The sequence below is a fragment of the Lepidochelys kempii genome, chromosome 1 (genome assembly GCF_965140265.1).
Source record: "Lepidochelys kempii isolate rLepKem1 chromosome 1, rLepKem1.hap2, whole genome shotgun sequence".
Lineage (NCBI taxonomy): Eukaryota > Metazoa > Chordata > Testudines > Cheloniidae > Lepidochelys > Lepidochelys kempii.
This window is the reverse complement of record NC_133256.1, coordinates 239,212,153-239,228,589: the sequence shown is the minus strand read 5'-3', so window position 1 is coordinate 239,228,589 and position 16,437 is coordinate 239,212,153. Positions and strand designations below refer to the sequence as shown.

The 16,437-nt window shown below is 45.7% G+C and overlaps 1 protein-coding gene across 4 annotated transcripts in view; it reads right to left on the bottom strand.

Annotated features, from left to right (window-relative positions):
* Positions 1-847: 847 nt before the first annotated feature.
* Positions 848-16,437, bottom strand: part of MICAL3 (microtubule associated monooxygenase, calponin and LIM domain containing 3) — a 243,358-nt gene continuing 227,768 nt past the window's right edge. For 2 of the 4 annotated variants that reach the window (XM_073319697.1, XM_073319708.1), the window contains 4 exons: positions 12,613-12,678; positions 9,997-10,096; positions 8,523-8,596; positions 848-8,431 (listed from right to left, as the gene is read on the bottom strand). In XM_073319697.1, the coding sequence (XP_073175798.1) occupies positions 8,247-8,431; positions 8,523-8,596; positions 9,997-10,096; positions 12,613-12,678 (425 nt within the window). In that variant the 3' untranslated portion in view covers positions 848-8,246. The remainder of the gene's footprint in view (positions 8,432-8,522; positions 8,597-9,996; positions 10,097-12,612; positions 12,679-16,437) is intronic. The other 2 variants (XM_073319780.1, XM_073319771.1) reach the window with 1 other exon arrangement.

The following is a 16,437-nucleotide window of genomic DNA, read 5'->3' as shown; positions in this document are numbered from 1 at the left end:
AATCATGTACGAAATGGGGAAAGAATGGGACATTGTGCTGGGCTTTATCCAGGGATGAAAGTAATTTAAAGGACTTACCAGTACGCCGGAGTCCTGAGTGGGGGCATGGCCTCAACCAGAAGAGGCGTGGCCTAAACCAGAAGAGGCGGGGCCTTTAAATCAAGATTTAAAGGGCCTGGGGCTCTGGCCGCTGCGGGGAGCCCCAGGCCCTCTAAATTACTGCAGGAGCCCTGCCGCTGCTACCCCGGGGCTCTGGCAGTGGGGCTCGGACGGCACTTTAAAGGGCCCAGGGCTCTGGCAGTGGGGAGCCCCAGTCCCTTTAAATCGCTGCCCAAGCCTGGCTGCCGGAGCCCCAGGGTAGCAGCAGCAGGGCTCTGGTGGTGATTTAAAGGGCCCGGGGCTCCGGCTGCTGTGGTGAGCCCCAGGCCCTTTAAAGCAATGCTCAAGCCCTGCTGCCGGAGCTCCAGCAGTGATTTAAAAGGCAGAAGAAGCTCTGGGCCCTTTAAATTGCCACCGGGGAAGCCGGTCTGGTCCAGCACAGCGTACCAGCCTGTACCGGCTTACTTTCACCTCTGGCTTTATCAGAACAGCAGACTTGTTTGTTGTATCTCAGGTCAAAAGACCTCACATACTTCAACTGGGGCACAAAGATAAGTGACTTGCTCATGGTCACAAGATAACTCCATGGCAGAGACAGGAACAGAACTCAGGTCTCCTGCCACCCAGCCCTGTGCCTTCATGACAGGATCAACCTCTCACGCTCCTTTATTCCCCCTTTTGAAGTCCAGCATGGAAACAAGCAAACAAACAGTAAGTGAAACAAATGGCAACTCCAGCAACAAAAAGAAAAAAAATAATGAATGACTTTATTTTTTAGTTCAGTTGGCCACCTGAGGTGCTAAAATGTCAACGCCAACAAAGCAAGTGTGCATAAAAAACAAAAAATAAAACACAACCAAACTGAAGAAAACAGGCTGGATGTTTTATACGCGTAGGATATACACTTTCCTGTTAACACTCCACACTCACCAACTATAAAAGCCTTGAACAGTCTGAATATCAGCGTTCACTCATATCCCAAGGGATAGGTGCCAAAGCAAATCCCTTCAATTGGACTGGACTTCACACACACACATATACATACGTTATATATATAGAGAGAGAGAGAGAGAGAGAGACAGACAGACAGACAGAGAGTGAGAGATTATTTAAATTACTGCAGTGCCATCACAGCATGGCATGGCATTTTCCCCTTCACATCTACACCTTTCATGACATCCTTGTCTGTTCAACTCCACTTCCTATATAGCACCATTCTAAGCATCTCCAAAAGCAGGAACATTCAGAAAGCATTTAATTTCTGTTATCGCACATCAGTCAAGGAGGAAGTGATCTCTCCCATGAATTATATACAGGCTGTTTCATGGTATACTTAGAGACTTCTTTTTATTGCAGATGGTAACAGTTCCAACTCCTGAGAGCCATGTTGTGGCTTTTCATATTTTTACATACGAGATTAAATTATGCAGTGCTTCTTATCCATCAGCAGCCGATGTAAACAGTTAATCAAAAATTCATTTTAAAAGTTTTAACCAAAGAGGTGGTGGTGAATGTTTTAGAATCAACTGTTAAAAAATGGAACCAACGGCTGCTCCAGATCATGCAATCTAGACCTTTCAAATGCTCTAAAATGTTCTTGATTAGGATGTATAAAAATATTAAAATCCACCACAGAGTGCAGACAAACATGCTAACTAGCTCTGTGCAAGCACTGTGTTCTGATGGAGGCCTGGACACTGCAAATCTCATTTTTTGACCGCCAGGGTGAACAGAGGATCCATTGGTGTTTGTACAGCCAACACACAAACGAATATTTACAGGAAATGCGGAGACAGATGGAGAGAAAAACAGATTCATGTGACTGTTTTAAAACCTGCTGTTGCTCTATAATCCTATCCTGATATGCTTAGCAATGGAGTTTGCAACAAGAAGAGCCACTCTCCAGCCCCAATTGGACAAATGGGGTTTTGGTTAAGTTAAAAAGACAAAAGTGTATTTGGAAGTTAGAGCTGAAAGATATTCATGTCTTTCCCTTTGCATGGTTTTCCTCTGGTGGAATGATCTCCAGAGCAGGCATGGGATAGGTAGGGAAGCACAGCTCTTCAGTAGGTTTGGGCCTCACCAAGTTGCATTGACTCTCACGATTCACAAGTGTACAAGGACAGGCTCCTGAGTTGCACCTCTGAAAGGATGATCCCTGCACTCAACCTGATCCCAGCCCTGAGCACAAGTGCTGGCCTCATCTTAGTTTGTCTGTTAGAGTGGAGGTGTCAGTTCCCACTCTAGGTACAGGGGAGTCTGACTCTGTCCAGTACTTTCAGGGGAACCCCATCCCAGGCACAGGGGAACTTAACTCCAGGCAGCACACATTGCCACTCCATGAGCCGGCCCCAGCTGTTCTTCAGCTCAGCCCACAAAGTGCATTAGGAAGTATGAAGCCAGTATTGAGCTCTCTTGCTGTTCTACCTCTGAGATTCAGAGTTATTATTGCATGGGCAGTTCATGAATGTTTAACCTTTCTAGTGATTGAGGGAACATCTCTGATGCAGAGAGACCCGTAGCAGAAGGAGCCATTTCTCAAAGATGGGGATTATTTAATTTCATTTTATAAGACTAGTCAAAGGAATCAGGGCACAATGCATCAGCCATGCATATAAAATCAGAATTACTTAACCATAGCAACTTTTCTTATACCAATACAGTCATGAACAAGCAAAAAAAATATTAAAAAGGAAAAGGATATCAGGAATTTTTCCTTAGTGAAACATTAGGGCCCTATTTATTCCTGCATTGTTGTAATTTAGACTCTGTCTGGGGAGGGCTGGATTACTGGATGAGAATGGGGTGGGAGGGAGCATTTGTTACTGACCACAGGGGCTAAGCATACTGCCATCAAGGTCTATTTTTAATGCTCACTTTCAGACAATGGAAATTAAAAGCCATGGAGCTCGTTGCATGCTACAGCCCAAAGCAGGCAGGGCTGTACCCTGGGTACTGTGCTCCCAACAGAGATCACATTCCTGACATGCAACTCTGAAATCACGTTGCTTCAGGTGGGAGCTGTTCTTGGAAGACTAGAGTATAATAAGAAAGATCCTAAGTTCAGTGGGAAGAAGAGTAAATGAGTAAAAAATAAATGTTAAATATCTCAAATAGAACTGAAAAACAATTAATTAACAAAAAAGAAGCCAGGATGAATTAACATAGGGCTGAAGAGATCAGCACTGCCATCGGAAAATACAGGAAAGCTTCAAGGTGTAAGGTAAGTCTTATACAGATTTGTATTTTTGTTATCATATTCTAGAACTTTCCAATTCTGAAACTTTCCAGCTTTGGCACTTTCTAACAGTGAAACTCATGCAGCCCTACTCTGAGTCATCACGAGATCCCAGCGGAGATGCAGCATCAAAGGGGCAGGTGCTACTGAGAAAGGTATTCCCCATGTGTTGGAGAAACTGAACAAGTGACAGGGATTCTAGAAGCTGGCTTGAAACATTTTGTAATATCTAAGTGCCCGACGCTGCAAAGAGTTATCAAGAATAGTACTTACTACCATGTGGCGTCCCCCTGAAGGGACTCCCCACAGTGGTCAGTGCTATGCCCAGTAGTATGTTGTTTGCAGGATCAGGCACTAAGGTTATGTCCACACTGCAGGTCGGAAGGTGCCTCTCCGATCAGGTAGAGACACGCGCTAGCTCTGCTTGAGCTATCCTAATAAAAATAGCAGCGTGGACATTACGGCAAGGGTGGCAGCAGGGGCTAGCCACCGGGCTTGGACTGGCTTGTACTTGGGTGGGTAGCCTGTGCTGCAATGTCTACAGTGCTATTTTTAGCATGCTGGCTCATGCAGAGCTAGTCTGTGTCTGCCTACCCGGGCTGGGAGGCATGCTCCCCCCTGCAGCGGAGAGATACCCTAAAGGATTATAACTAGTCAATGCAGTTTGCTTTTCAAATCGACCCCTACCCCTCTTCCAAATCCATTTTTCATCTGAAATGTGAGTTTCTTTTTAAAGAGCAGCTTCAGGCCACCTATCACAGGGGCAGCAGCTGGGGTTGAAGCCCAGGACATGACCCTGTGGCTTTTACAGTCATTGGTGAATTACTTAAAAATGAATCCATGTTAAAAGATATTCTCGTTCCCATGAGATGAGGTTTTTGTTTGGAAATTGGTTTTGTATTGCCCCAAAATAAAATAACTAATTCTTTTGGTTGGGGACTCCCCCTCACCCCCATTTCCTCTTTTATTCTTTCCTCTCCCTAGCAAGGGCTAGGGCTTCACATTAGGTTGAACCTGTCCCTCTAGCCCAGGGCTGGAGTTGTCCTCCTTCCACATCCGAGCTGTTTGAAGCCTAGGACTCCTTCCTCCCCAGGGACATAGTACTCTGCCTCCTGCACGTTCCCAGTCTCAGCCAGTTAAGGAATAGACATGGAGCTTAGGTTCCAAACTCAGCTTTCACCAGCCCATGGTCTGGTTAGTACCATCTACGGGGGCACGCACTTGTACTAATAGACTCCAAGGCTGAAGGCCTTTAGTCTCCCTCACATTCAAGACAGCACGTATTACTGAATGCACATTGCCACAGTTGTGTTATTATTTACTCTACTAGCTCAAAGAGTTAGAACACCAGGGCCGTCCCTAGAAGGGTGCGGGGCCCGAGGCGGAAGTGACGGATTCATCTCTTCCATGACTGTGTTGGCCAATCGTAGTGGCCCGCGGGGCCCCCCAAAGTGTGGGGCCCAGAGCAGTTGCCCTGATTCGCCCTACCCAACGGATAGCTCTGTAGAACACCTTACTCAGATGCAGTTGCAGAAGAAGGCAGTTTGAAAATATGCACCCAGACCGTTTCACGTGACAAGAGTCTCTATATTTCATTCTAACAAATAAATATTTTTAATTAAAAACTAGTGCTTATGTAATGGATTTTCTGAAAATTTAACTGAACTGGAAATATAAATTGTGCCCTTTACAGGTTTTTATGAGGTAAAACAAGCCTCAATTTTGGTTTTAAATTGTTTTTCTTTTTTTTCTTGTTTTTACATGTGCATTAGGTCCTCACTTTCTCCTCTGAGGCCAGTGAGACCTGAAGGGTTGCAGAGTTTAAGAACACGCATCTCCCCACCCCCCTTTTAGCTGGGGGCAGGGAGGGCTGTTGTCAGATTAGAGCCTTGTGTGACATCACTATTCAAGTCCCCCAGCACAAAGAGAAAAGTGTGAACCTCATATTTCTTCTATAACAAGCAACCAGCAATTTAAAAAATATTATGTTAAGAGGCTCTTTTTATACAGCATAAATGAGGAGGGCAGGGTAGCTTTTTGTTTTTTCATTTGCAGTGCGTATTTAATGATCTCCAGTCCAAAACCAGCTGTGTTCCTCAGACAGTGTGCGCTATTAAAATGGGTCAAGGCTGGTTTAGGAAAACAATCAGCAAGAGCCACCCTAAATTTTGGGGTTTTTTTGGGTAGGAGTCACCATTTTTGCAGTGCAACCCACAAAAACAGTGCGTGTAAACTCTCCCTGCTGGTTCTGCAGCTACAGCTTGCCCCTTCACTACACAGGCAGGTGAAGGTCTATGTTCAGACGTTCCACTGGAACTTTGCTCTGGGTACCTAGCACGAACACTATTAAGTAACATAGTGGCTGGCTCTCTGCGTTGCTTTGCTAGATCTTGGGTTTAATTTGTGGTCACATACTCCCTGGGATGTGAAGGGCAGGAAGCACAGGAGACAGCTTGCTCAGCCCCTGCTAGCTGGGCTGGGGTCGGGTGGGAGAAGATATGTTTCCACAGCCAACTAAACAGCTTTGCAGATGGTCTCTGGAGAGTGACCTATCCGTTCCTCCTCTGCTTGAAGTACAGTGGGCATGGCATGGGTCCCTAACAGCGGTGCGAAGTCGAGAAAACAGACATGGGGCTCCTCCAAACTCTCACAGGAATCCAGAGGACTCTGCTGGAGAGAGCAGATGGCCAAAAAGCAAGATTCCATGTCCTTTATGAACACAGGAAGCGAGTAACTCAAGGAATCCCCCCAAAGCAGAAGGGAGAGTCCCTTTCAGACACAGCAGAAGATTAAATGAGAAAGACCCCACTGATTGTGTATCTGCTCCACCACCAGGCTATAGCATTAACAATCTCAATGATGCTGCATGGATTTGTTTGGGAATGGGACACACGCTCTCAGATACCGGAGGAAGCAAGCTTAACTATCTTCCTTCGCTGTTAAACCCCAGAGAAAAACACACTAATAATGGATCATGCTAAGGATGTGACAAAAAACAAACGGGGCTAGGAAATTCAAAGTTAAAGAGGGATGGCATCACGCCCTATGCCCAGTAGGAAGGGTTAAGGATGTAGTGTACTTCTGGAGTCTGCCAAATGGTGACAGACTGCAGAGTCCTTCCCAGCATGGTAGCTGGATTGCTCAGTGTATGTCCTGCCCACTACTGCAAGTAGGAGTACAACGGGTACCCTCCTGGATCAAAGGCAGCAGCTCTGGGAGCGGAGCAGAAAGGAGCCTGCTTTGGCAGATGCAGAAAGAATTGTGCCTCATTTGCTAAGCTGGAAGTCATTCTAGGCAGCTCTTACAGTGGCAGGGTTCACGTGGCGTGGAAGGGAGAGCTATTGGTGGGGGAGAATTTTTAGGTCACAGTTTTGGTTTTCTTGTTACAAACTATTAACGGTATTTAAATAAATTACAGGTTTGTTAGTCCAGAGACAGGGAATCTGGGATTCAGAGGGAAAATCCGCTCTGAACACTACTGGTTTCTCACAACTCCATGGATGTGCAGGAGATCATCATAAAAAGGACTTGGCTAGGGCAGGATGCATACGTGAATCCAGGAAGTCTGCCCTGTATACAAAGCAGGGACCAATCTGCGGTAGTGTCTTGCTCTCCTAGAGTTAAAACACACACTCCTCCCAGACCCAAGAAGTGTAACAGTAACATTATTAATAACAATACTAATAAATAGCCACAAGTAACAAGAGTCCTGTGATGTAGAAGCAGAGGTTGTGGGATGCAGCAGGCACACACCTATCACTCATTTGTCCATTTGTTTCTTAAAAGGTACAAAAATGAATCTTCTTTCAAGTATTAAAAAAATAAGTTAATTGACATAAAAGGGTCAAGGTGACTGAGGGCCCAGGCAGGTCTTAAGCTTCATTTCTGATGTGCAAAAATGAAATAGAGGAGGAAAAAACCGAACAAACACTGAAGAGTCTCAACAACGTTTCACCCAGAGGTGGCTCCCTCTCTGGGTTTAAAAGCTAGGGAATGCCATTTGACGACCCCGCCCCTCAAAACACTTACCATTGTCCCACAAAGTCAGTATTTTCCAGTGTCAAAATGGTCGCAACAAAAAACAAACTAGATAAACGTATTAGCCTTTGAACAGTGGCCATGAAGACACGAGACCAGCAGTAGCTCTCTGTCCAGCATGTAGCAACGTGGGGGAGAACGCCACACTCTCTCTCTATTCTTCTTCTCATAACCATAACTAGAAAGTAAGAGAGAGAGAGAGAGTGTGTCCTCTGAGGCCCTTGTCTCCACAAAAGCCAGGACGGGCAGAAGAGGTTTCAAACAAACACCACCAAAGTTTTCTCTTTCCAATGTTCCTTCACACCCATGCATAATGCTCGCCTCAGGGTTGTTTCTTTGGTGGTGAGGAAGAATAAAACAAAGGTGCTGCTCTGGGCTTCAGTAGCTCTCCTTTAGCTGGTTAACTCCCCCAAGAACTGCTACAGGCTGCTGTGGTTTTCAGGAGAGGGTATCCACTTCTCTCCCTCTCATTAAAAAATGCTAATAGTGGAAAAAGGGACAGAGATCAGACTGCAGCAAATCCAGTTTGGTTAAGGGTTTTTCCTCATTAAAAGGTAATAAATCTCTCTACAAAAAGTTTACCCCTTTCCCTCATATCACAAAATGCGAATGGCCCCTTGTATAGGACCCAAAGAGACTGTGCAATCTCAGGCCATCGTCTTCAGCTTGGTTTGCAGACGTTGTGCGGGACCCAAGCCTCTAGAACCAAACCCAATTATCAAAAGGCTTCTGGGTGCTTCAAACTGAATTCCTGCATGCTGCAGAACCCTTAACAAGGTTTCCCCCTCAAGATCTCTCGATCCAGGTAGTTCTGGCAAACTCAGCGTAGGCCAGCTGGATAGCACAGACCAGCAGAGGTGAGTATGTTAGCTCAGGACCAGTTCAAGCTAGAGCCCTTGGACAGCATAACAGCTTCCAGGTCCTTGTCCTCCTCTTTTTCTCGAAGCCGCTGCTCCTCAAGGAGGGCCACCAGAGAGTCTCTCTGCTCCACGACTTCTAGCATCTCATTCAGGATCCTCTTCTCTTCTGATAGCTCGTCATCTGTTTTCAGGTGATCTGGAGAAAAAGTCAAAAGTGTCAAAGGATCTAGGACCGGAAAGAGATACATGAACATACTCCATGGATTGCCGTTCCTCTTCACCCTTACCTTCCACTGCCATCCTTTCCCGGAGTTCCTGCTGTAACCGGCTCTGCCTATCTTCCAGCTCCAATTCTCGAGCACTGAAAGGAGAAACAAAGCAAGAATGAACCGATGGTGCATGCTGTGCTGGCAAGGAGCCACCACACAGATTGCCACTTAAGCAAATTAAAACATTCTGGTGTTTACTCTCCTCCCACCCTATTGTATTTACCTTCCCAGACCCCTGCTTCAGCACTGTTCTGACTCCTTTTGGAACAACACTGGAGATGTGTAGCCGTTTCTTTCCTGATTAAAATGTAATCTTAATGCTTCCACATCACTAGTCTTCAACTGGAGTGGGCAGACAGAGAAAGAGAAGAAGATTGTGGAGACAGATTCCCTTTTTCACATGGCTGGGCAGCAACCAGGCCATCTGCTTTCTCAGACTGATCTTATTCACACTGTGACCAGCTGGATTTAAAATCCAAGACAGATACAGTGTGAAGGAGCAGATGCATCTGCAGTTATTGCTCAAGCCACATTTTACCTCTGTGCAAGTCTCCCTCCTGCTACATCCCACTCTGAAGAAAAAGTTACCTGCCAAGTAATGGATGACTGAGGGCATTGCCTCCTCAGATTCCAATCTGAGCAGCATTTTGGGGCTTCTCTGGTAGTAGCATCCCAGAGCACACTGAGCTTTTGAAACACCAAAGTCAAGTCTTGCCTACTCAGAAACTCGTTTCAGTAGCATGTAGTGCATTTTGGGGCATAAGCACTATGGAAGCCTCTGGTGTTCCTAAGCTGGAAAAGAGCTGTAGCATTTGCGCCCAGTTGGAAGGCTATGGGGTCCCACTGGAGACAGAGAAGTGAGGACTACAGGACCCATTTAAAGAAAGGACAGGAATGCAGGCTGCTTGGCTGCATTCAAACAAGGACCTTGCACCAACAGAACAGTTTGCCCAATCATCCCCCAACGACCACTTGCCACTAAAACTACAGACGAAAGATTGGGGATGAGCCTGCAAGCAAGGGATGCTTTGTACGGAACACGCCTGGGAGGACTGTGGGAGGGCTCAAACCTTTGGTTACATTCACACTTAGGACTTACCAAACCTTTTGTGCTTCCACTCATCACGAGTTCTTTTTGCACTAGAGACTCTTCCAAAATGTACCTTTATTAACTTACTGGCTGGGAACTGCATTCTATCCAACACCACTATCTGAACACTTATTACTGGCCTCTTACCATCACAGCCAAGACAGTGCTGGAGGGAGGCCCTGCCAGTACTACCTGTGAGTAATCTCATCTCTGAAGCTAAAATAAAAGGAGTACTAGTGGCACCTTAGAGACTAACAAATTTATTTGAGCGTAAGCTTTCGTGAGCTACAGCTCACTTCATTGGAGTACTCCTTTTCTTTTTTGCGAATACAGACTAACACGGCTGCTACTCTGATCTCTGAAGCTGTGCTACCCCATGCAGAAAGCCCTCTGCTCACTCACAATATCATCAGCTCAGACTCGTAGCGCACCAACGCGTTCTTCTCCTGCACCAGCTTGAACCACTCCTGCATCAGCTTTGGATCATCCTTCTTCCCCATGCCTGCCAAGAGAGAAACTTTGTAAGTTTTCAGGATGATGCCCTGCCATCCCCATGAGCCCGACAGCCAGGAACAAAAATGGGGGCAAAATGTGCAAAGAAAGCCGAGCAAGATGCTGCTAGAGCACTCCCAAGCCGGGTCCGTTTAGTTTGCCTACAGCACACAGGAAGAGGAGGGCACAGAACTGTAGGTGTCACCTCCTGAAGGATTCTCTCCTCCTTGGATCAATGCATTCTGAATCCTTTTTTGCCATTGCTCCTCCCTCCTCTTCTCATTATGGTAAACCCATAATTTAGTGGCTCACTTCTATTTAGCCTTCCTTAAACGAACTTGAACTTTAACCATGTTTTTGCACCTCCTCCATGTTACCGCCTTTAATGTATGCTGACTGGAACCTTTCCCACCTCCCCCACAAACCCTCTGTATCCCTTATGTTATACCCTCCTGTCCTTCAGTCACATCAACTGAATCAGTTTTTTTATTGGCTAAGAGTGGCCCCTTGCCTACCTCTACTGAAACCCTTCCTTTTCACTGGCTCATCTGCTGAAGATTTCTCCTCTCCTTGGTTCCTTCCTGCTACATCTCCACTCTCTTTGGTGAGTCTTCTCCTAGTGCATCTATTAACAGCAGTTCACTGCATCCTACAAGTACGTTATTCCTAGAATTGCTCAGCAGCATTAGAACTACACACACAGAAACCCATGCTACGCTTGCTAACATAAAAAGGAGAGAGCGAGAACCCACTTCAGAACTAATTTTTTAAAATTCCATTTTAAAAGAAACAACCCTGCCTCCTTTTCTCATAATCCACAGGCAAGGCTTCAATGGTGTCACATGTAGTGCAGATTAAATTGCTACACTATGTTCTCCAGAACTTTCTATAGTGATTTGAGATATGCCTCAGACCCTAGACTACACCATAGAAGCTCTTCCAAGGTAATTCCTATTTTGGGCCCCTTGATCCTGCAATGAACTACATGCGGGGAGAACCCTCCCTCTGCCTGCAGGAAGACCCACTCAAATAATTGGGCAGCTGCCTGCCTGCATGGAGTTTGTTTCAAGAGGGGGCCTTCAAAATGAGCTCAAAGGTGCAGAGATTTGAGCAGAGCACCTGTTGGTATTTATAATGCAGGCCTCTACCAGCTGCATGACTGAAAGTCATCTCCTCTCTCTCCACAGACTAACAAGGCTTTCTAGATTAATTGACATCTCTGCCTAGTTATACATTATGGACACTCAGCATCTATATTAAAAGCAGCTTCTCTTTCTTTTAAGCACAGTCTTATGGAGGCCAGAAATGGCCAAACAGAAGGTTTTCTATTTAAATTCCAAATACTGAGAAAGCTGGAAATATGTGCCACTCCAATGACCAGTAAATTCATATCAGTGCCCTGCCTCCATACCTAGCTCCAACCAGCCCTTACACTGAGGTCAAATGGGAGATCCAGTAACTCCTGCTAAGCAGCAGCTTCCCTGCTTAGAAATACCTGCTACTGAAACACAGAAACAGTAAATGTTTAGGGGATACTACCCCCCGATCCCCCATAACAGATTCTGGCTCTCTGGATTTTATACCAATCTGTTGCTCAGTTCCAAGCATTCTTTTCTGAACCTCTCTGCACAATATGCCCAGGTGACCATGGGAGGGGGGAGCTTAGACATGCAGATGTCCAGTGCAATGAAGCCATGAAAGCACTGGGAAGTCTCCCCACTCTTTCCAGTGCCAGGATGTAAAATAAATGCCTCTAAGAAACAGCCAAATACACCTGGCTACTGACCCATGAAATAGATTGTATGTATTTATGTATTTGTTGTTAACAGCCAATGAGCAGAGGGATGTGGGAGGGGTGGGGAGGGAAGGCGGACAATTGATGTGAGAGCACCATGGAAAGCAGAGTAAGTGGTTAGCAAAGTTACGCTGTGATCACATTCCACCCCCTACCCCATGCCTTGGCAATGGAAACTCTACTATAACAAACTCCATCTGGGACAAATTCAAGAATGCACTCAGCAAGACATGGATCACGGAAGACCAGTCTGGTTTAGGTTGGTTGGTTTTTTAAAGCTCAGGGAAGTTTTGCAAACCGGTCTTTGTAAGGACACAGCATTCCTTTAATCCATCCATACAAATTAAACAGTCGTTTATGGAAGGAGATTCTCTTCCCTCATCCCCCGCCCCGTCTCCCAGACACCTATGATGAAGAATAGAGAAATCAAATACACCAAATGAAAACAGGAGCTTTTGCGTATAATACTGCTGCTGCCACTGCAAATCAATGTCCCGGTGACCTTGAGACTACCCCTTCCCCAGTTAAAAACAGAAAAAAGGATACTGTACCTTTAAAAATTGCACACTCATACAAGCTTGTTACAGAGGTTGCTACTGAGACCGAGGGTAGGAGACAGGAAGGGATTTGGAGGTTGGATATATAGATTTTTTTTGTCACCAGCTGACTAGTGCTGCTATGAAAATCCAGCTGGGGTGGAGGGGGATAGAGGTTGCGTGAGGTTACGTTACCTTCATGGGCACAGCAAGGGCAGAAGGAGAGAGGTCTACGACGTGGTGTCCCGGCATTGGGCTCAACTTCAATAAGACCAAATGAGGAAGAGGGAGGAGAGGAGAAAGAGGAAGGAGGAGAGGAAAGGGGTGAAATAAAAGACAAGCAGAGGACAAAAAGCATAAGAGTGAGAAAGAAAGGAAACAACAAGAAGAAAAGAAAAGAAAAAATACAAGAAATGGAGAAGCAGAAACGAGGGAAACAGTCTACAGATGAGTACGGTCCCTCATCAGCACAGATAACAGACAGGAGTAGACTGAGGCAGTGGGAGAAGCAGTTACTGAGCTGTACAGTTACTGGGAGGAAGATTACTCTTGAGTTTTTCCTGTTCATTGTAGGTTTTCAGTTGCAGAGGCTTCACTCTAACACCATGTTGAGTGTATGAGATACCAGGACAGTAGGTGAAGACAGGTGAATAATTATCTCTGGCTGATAAATGTCAGCTTTTAAAATAAGGTCTAGAAGGTCTCCGTTGCCTGTACGGGTCTGAAACTTGGGGCCCTGAGCCCTGCCACCCGAGGCTGAAGCCAGAGCAATGGAGCTTCATGGGGGCCCCTGTGGCCCCAGGCAATTGCTCTGCTTGCTACCCCCTAACACTGGCCCTGCCTTTTATACACAGAAAACCAGCAGTTGTTGTGGCACAGGTGGCCTGTGGAGGTTTTATAGCATGTTGGAGGGGCACGGGGGGAGAGGTAAAAGACTCGGAAAGAAAAAGGTTGAGAATCTCTGAGCTAGACGGTCATCCCCGAGGGGGGGAGGGAGGGAGGAGACACAATATGAAATTGAGCCCACTTTTAAAGAAACAACATGTCCACCAATAATTAACAACATTTCTAACAGAATGTCAGGAGAACAGATGCACCAAGAAGTGCCTGAATATCAAAGCTGGAGGCTTAAGACACCTGCGTAGTTAAAAAGGAAGGAATGCCTGTGTCAGGGAAAGGCCGTAACTCAACACCAATTATATGACGAGGAGAATTCATAACTCACAGAATTCAAAGCAACTCAGCATATATGACAGTGAGGCAGCTCTCACTGTAGAGACCTACAATACTGGCGAACAGGGAGAGGAGTTAGAAGGGACCATCACAGAACTAGCGCAGCACACACAGGACACACTGGAGTGGCGGGGGAAGCACATCAGCTTGCAAAACCCTGTGCTTGAGCAGCACGGCTCCCTCAGACAGGACATCTCTTTTGCAGGGGGAGTAGGAAGGGAGGTTCCACAGTTGGGAATGTGGTAGTTACAGCTCGCGCCTCATGTCACTTCCATTCATAAACCCGCTTTTCAGTTCAAGTAGAACTTTTTTTTAAAAAAAAATTCATTTATTTTAGACTTGGTCTGAGCCCGGAAGTGTTTTTCCTGGGAGAAACAAAGTTTTCAAGCTTTTGAGATATTTTTTCAGATTTTTGTTGTTGTTGGTGGCCTGAAAACTCTGCCCCAGCTTTGTTGACATATTTCAAACTTGGTGGCTGAGGAATTCCTGATTTGCCTTGTTAATAGAAAATTTAGCTTGGAAATAAAACTCTGGAAATGTATGTAAAAGGTAGTGTGCTGAGTGTACACCATCTGAACATCCCATCTCTTCACTGAAACCCTGCTTCTGTGACAGATTTCTGTTACCCAGGGGGGAGCGGGTCTGTGGGGGTGTAACACCACTTCTGTGAGGATCATGAACTATAACCCACATCAGTGTATCATTATCACCACTTCCACCTCTTGCTATAAAAATATTCTAAGTGTTTTCTTGGCTGATCTGTCTTTTAGACTGTGAGCTCCTTGGGGACAAAGACTTTTTTGTGTGTCTAAGAGCACTGAGCAGAGTGTCCAAGCAGAACTTTCAGAAACCTGCACCAAACTGTGCTGCTACAAATGTTCAAAGTTGCAGATGCTGGAAAGATTACGTGTCACTTACATTTGAATATACAATCATTTTAAGAACAACAAGTAGTTCTAGAAATAGCAGTTGCAGACCACACAGGCTCTTATTTGTCGTACAAGAATTGAGCAGGCCCAGCACGTTATGTGGTCTGACTGGTAGTCCATGGAAGCATGGCTGTTAGGCTAGTAAATGCAGTTAGTACTGGAACACCAATGAGTGAGGTACCAGGAGTAGGTATAAACCCTGGTCTGCTGCATAACGCTTCAGAACATATCCAACAGTGAAGACTATATTGCTGCTACTATTCTGTAACGACAGCCCATCTTCTTGCTCTTCTTGCAGTTCTGGTTGAACTTTCTTTTCTTGCTCCTAACCTCTTATTTGCAAATACCTATAATCCCTTCAACCTCTCCGCAAGCAAAATGTGCGAACAATCAAGTTATGAAAGCTTCGGGTCCCCGTAACAACTGTAACCCTTGCCCATTACATGACTATTAATACTGGTCTGCCAGTAAGACAATGTACATAAACATAACTCTACAATGCATAATTCACGTTAATTGTATTATTTTCTATTCTGCCATATAAAAGCATGTCATGTAGCATGTCATGTAGCATGTCATGTCAGTGCATACAAGTTATGTGATCATATATACCAGAGCAGAGATAAGGTTGTTTTGGGAAATTTAACTCAATCTCCTAACTTCTGTACAACCAAAATCTTTGTTGTAGAAGGTGACCAGCAATACTTTTTTAAAAATGAAATACGCATAGGTTTATACTGAACACCCCAAATAGCAAGGGACAGAGGAAAGTGCAATCCTTTCTGAGTTTAAAACTTACCTTTTTTTAATCACATCAGCCGTTACACTCCAGCACGTGCCATGATCTGAAGTCACAGCTATCACGGAAGCCAGCTTATTGGTCTCCAGACAGGTACTATTGTTTTAATATAGAATCATAAAAATGTAGGGTTGGAAGAGACCTCAAGAAGTCATCAAGTCCAGCCTCTTGCGCTAAGGCAGGAGCAAGTAAACCTAGACCATCCCTGACAGGTGGGAAAAACCTCCAAAGACGGGGATTCCACAACCTCCATTGGAAGCCAATATCTAACCTAAGTCTCCCTTGTTGCAGATTAAGCCCAGTGCTTCTTGTCCTAACTTCAGTGGACATTGAGAGCAACTAATCACTGTCTTCTTTATAACAGCCCTTAACACATTTGAAGACTCTTATCACAGGGTTTGGCAACCTTTCAGAAGTGGTGGGCCGAGTCTTCATTTATTCACTTTCATTTAAGGTTTCGCACGCCAGTAATACATTTTAACGTTTTTTAGAAGGTCTCTCTCTAGAAGTCTATATATTATATACCTAAATTATTGTTGTATGTAAAGTAAACAAGGTTTTCAAAATGTTTAAGAAGCTTCATTTAAAATTAAATTAAAATGCTGGTCTTACGCTGTTGGCCTGCTCAGCCTGGGGTTCTGTTCACTCAGGCTGGCAGCGGGCTGAGCGGGGCCGGCGGCTGGGACCCCAGACCAGCAGTGGGCTGAATGGCTCAGCCCACTGCCACTCAGCCTGCTGCTGGTCTGGAGTTCCGTCCGTGGGCTCCTGCCAGCCAGGGTCCTCGTTGCTGGCCCCACTCAGCCCGCTGCCGGTCTGGGATCCCGGCCCTGCCCACATAGAGTGGGTGCCTACCTTATCCCTGGTTCTAGCCCATTCTCTTCCTCTCTCTCTGCACTGAGCACAGGGCTGGGGGTGAAGGAGCAGTCTAGGAGTTGAGGTGTAGGGTCTCGCCAGGTGCTAGAATGAGGGAGTGGGCTCAGGGTTGGGGCAGGAGGTTTGGGTGTGGAGTGCTTACCTGGGCAGCTCCCATTGGTGTGAGGGGTGCAGGTGGGAATGTGG